At 41.5% G+C, this 4,243-nt stretch overlaps 1 protein-coding gene across 2 annotated transcripts in view; it reads right to left on the bottom strand.

Annotated features, from left to right (window-relative positions):
* Positions 1–4,243, bottom strand: part of CDADC1 (cytidine and dCMP deaminase domain containing 1) — a 54,413-nt gene that overhangs the window by 34,825 nt on the left and 15,345 nt on the right. For both annotated transcript variants that reach the window (XM_012812749.1, XM_023508078.1), the window contains one exon: positions 2,862–3,039. In XM_012812749.1, coding sequence (XP_012668203.1) covers positions 2,862–3,039 — 178 coding nt within the window. The remainder of the gene's footprint in view (positions 1–2,861; positions 3,040–4,243) is intronic.

Below are 4,243 nucleotides of genomic sequence, written 5' to 3' on the forward strand. Positions count from 1 at the left end.
GCCAGGGGTTTGAACCTGCCACCCTCAGTATGTAGGGCCGGCGCCCTACTCACTGAGCCACAGCACCACCCTAAAATCCCACTCTTCATATGACCACCAATCTCATCAAAAATTCTGAGTATTAGGAAGCTGTCAAGTTCACAGTGATTGATATGAGTTTTCCAAAATTCTAATTTTTCTTTGAAAGCTCACTTTTTATCACTGGGAACAAATATTGTTAGCTGTTTTCCTGAAAGTGGCAGGATAACTTTATGAGAAAATGTCTGCCAAACATCTATGTCTAATTAATCTTAGTTTGTCAGTTCATAGTCTTCCATGAAAAAAGTAGGTAATTCGGTCCGCAACTCAACAATGGCATAAGTGGTTTTCCCTTAGACAATCACCATACTTAGGTTAGTAGCGAAAGTGCTTTATGCCCATCTCCTATTTCCTCACACAGAATATTAAAAAGATGTGTAGGCAAGAGCTAGAATTTTATAAAATTAATTAATTTTTACTGTTTTTATCAAGGATATCCTTATATAATTTTTTTCCCAGCACAGGGTAGAGTGCAGTGACTACCACTGCAGTGTGGCACCATTGCCCTGATTCATGACAACAGGAGTTTCACCTATCATTGTTTGAGCACCATTATTGTCTAAGTAGTTATATTATGAAAATAGTATCGACCTTGTAGACCACCAGGAGGCCACAGGCTTTTTAAGAACCACTGAACTACAGAAATGTGTGCTTTGTAACTGAGGTAATAGTAATTATAACTAAAATTAGCTGTAACAGGGAGTTTGAAAATGCCCCCTTTCCAAGATAACACAAAAGTATATAAGCATCATCTAACATAGCAGTTTTGTTTATACAAATCACTGTGCCTAGCTTGAATGCTACTTTTTCTCTTGCCTAATGCTGTCTACTAATCAAAGTCCCAGTCTCTAATTTCTCCTATCTCCAATTCAGTAATAACAAAATTTAAATCATAAATTTTCTCCAAAATTTCCATATTTTCTATAAACAAGAATTTACAGTCAGGTGAACTCGGTGATAAAATGAATATCCAATCTGTCTGGTTAATTGGGAAAAGGAAAAAAAAATTGCTACTACCATCATTGCCTATCTCCTCCTTTGTAACTGCAGTTGAGAGACTATAGAACCAAATCATTATCAGAGGCATCTAACTGCTTGAAATACTTGTTGCAGAGGGGACTTCTAGCCACAGGACCCATATCTAGAATTCTGCCACTTGTACCTGAAAGCATGGACCTCAACACAGATCTGATCGTTACTCTTTTTTTTTTTTTTTTTTTTTGAGACAGAGCCTCAAGCTGTCCCCCTGGGCAGAGTGCCATGGCATTACAGCTCACAGCAACCTCCAACTCCTGGGCTCAAGCGAGTCTCCTGCCTCCGCCTCCCAAGTAGCTGGGACCACAGGCGCCCGCCACAACGCCCGGCTATTTTTTGGTTGCAGCCGTCATTGTTGTTTGGCGGGTCCGGGCTGGGGATTTGAACCCGCCACCTTAGGTGTACATGGCTGGCGCCTTAGCTGGTTGAGCTATAGGCGCCGAGCCCTGATCGTTACTCTTAACATTCTGAAGTAAATGAAAACAGCTCCTCCTCAGAACAGGCCTAGGAATTCTGTTCCATAAGATAAAGTCCAAAGCCTACTAAAGCTCCAAACCAGGCATCCGGGCCACACGCAGCCCGCTGAGGACATTTATTCGGCTTTTTGCCGCCACTTCCTGTCCTGCTTAGCAGCCAACTAGTCCCGGGGCCCGCAGTCCGGCCCTCCAACGGTTTGAGGGACAGTGAACTGGCCTCCTGTTTAAAAAGTTTGAGGACCCCTGCCCCAAACTATCATTATAATCCATCTGCAACTATTCTCTAAGAATAATCCTCAAATACAGACCCAGAAACCTGCTTCTTACAACCTGATGGTGATTGCACACATGCCATCTCCTGCACTGAGATGTGCTTCAGCACCAGATCAGCCTTTCTCACGTACACTGTGCCAATTAGCAAGGATCACTGTTTCTCCTCTGAGGTTGCACATGACTTATAATCTGTGTTACTCGTTGGGGACTAGACCATGTGTTAAATTTTGGACTCTAAATAACACCTTGAGGAAAAGGATTAGAAACCACCTTGCCCTTTTTTATAATCTGCCATGATGCCTATGTACTAGATATACATATTTTATTTTAAATGTAAGAATGATTTGCAGACATACCTGGGTACAAACAAGAATCAGAAGCACAGAGGGTTTTCATGAGTTGCCTCCGTGGCAAAGATGGATGGCTACACATTAAACATTTGTGCTCCTCCTTCCAAAGTACAGTCATTGGAAGATAGCGCCCAGCCAGGGACTACAGTCCCCACAGTGGGTGTGAATGAAAATAATGGACATGGCTTCTAGCCGGGGTGTTTAAGCAGCAGGTACACCCTCTCTATTCTCTCTTTCAGTCTGTATCTGGATGCAGAGGACTCCAGGCCCTAGAAATAACAACAGCAATAAGGCAGAGGAGGCCTGGGCCCAGGCATCAGCCACATGGGGAAAAGTCACTGCTACTCAGCACACGCACTGGACAAGGAAACATCTGACAAATATCTAGTACCCTAAGCTATGGGAACTTTGGGGTTTAATCTGTTATAGCAGCTGGCATTAGTCTACTAGGACACTGAGGGTCATTTTACTGGAGAGGGTTGAGATTAGAATCCATGTTCTCTGATTCTTCCTCTTACAATGGGTCACGCTATCCTCAGATACGTTATCTATATTTCTAATTATCTCTGTGGTTTTTCAAAAATTTGTTCCCACTGATTGCTCTCAGATAAATGTTCTTAATCCCCAACAAAGCCTTATCTGCACTTACCATTTACAATCATTTTCAAACAAGCAGAACATGGTTTTCTGGAAAAATAAAGATCACAGTTTTTCAACTTTGACCCATGTTTAATAACGGCAATTTGCCCAGCATGTAAGTCTTCACTAGAACAATGGAGACCAACAATTTTCATGTTTTTCACCACCACAAGACCAGTTCTCTTCACCTACATTAAGATATAAAATAATAACATATTAGTTATAATATCTAATGATCATATCACAGATTAAACTTGATTTGTTAATAAAAGGAAAGTTTTGTTTAGTACTTTATCTGATGAGTTTATATGAAAGCACATTTCTCATCAGATCCAAAAAAATTTCTGAAAACTTGGTGCTGACTTTAGACTAGAAATTTCTAGACATAGGCTCTACTAACTGAATAATAAACATGCAATTATCATTAATTTGTTTTAGTGAGACAGATGAATACTTTTGAACACAGTGAGGGGCAGGAACCAGGCCAATTTGACTTGTTTCTTATAGCTGCTGTTCTGGTACTATTTTGCTTTAAGCTTCTAGACAGTAATATATAAAAATTTCAAAAAACCTTATTAAACACATAGATAAATAAAGCCCAGAGAGTTTACATGACTTTTAAATATTGACTAAAATAAAATTAAGTCTCAACTTCTAAAAACTGGGTATACTCACTTTTAGCATGGTGGCAGTCTAGACCAATATGGTTTGTCCTACCTACTACAAGCACACAGATAATTTATAACAACAATGAAAAGGGGAAGACATACCCTCAAAGAAAGGCTCGGTGCCTATAGCTCTGCGGCTAGGGCGCCAGCCACATACACCGGAGGTGGTGAGTTTGAATCTAGACCGGGCCTACCAAACAACAATGACAACTACAACAAAAAAATAGCTGGGTCTTGTGGCGGGCACCTGTAGTCCCAGCTACTAACTTAGGAGGCTGAGGCAAGAGAATCGCTTAAAGCCCAAGAGTTTGAGGTTGCTGTGAGCTGTAATGCCACAGCACTCTACCCAGGGTGACAGGTTGAAACTTTGTCTCAATAAAAAAAAGAAAGGAAAAGAGAACTCAATGCCAGAACAGTGAGCTGAGCTACCTTACCAGTATTCCACAGAGAGGGGACTGGGCTAACCCTGATTTAAGCCTTACAGGCCAGGGACTTCCTGGGTTCTAAAGGATTCCAATAAACCTCTTTCAGTGAAGGTTTTGTTACTTTGAATCTAAAGTGTCCCAACTTACACAAATACTAATCAAAAAGCTATTGTAACGGCTCGGCGCCTGTGGCTCAAGCTGCTAAGGCGCCAGCCACATACACCTAAGGTGGCAGGTTCGAATCCCCAGCCCGGGCCCGCCAAACAACAATGATGGCTGCAACCAAAAAATGGCCAGGC

This window comes from Otolemur garnettii, unplaced genomic scaffold (assembly GCF_000181295.1).
Source record: "Otolemur garnettii isolate 467f Iridium unplaced genomic scaffold, OtoGar3 scaffold00221, whole genome shotgun sequence".
Lineage (NCBI taxonomy): Eukaryota > Metazoa > Chordata > Mammalia > Primates > Galagidae > Otolemur > Otolemur garnettii.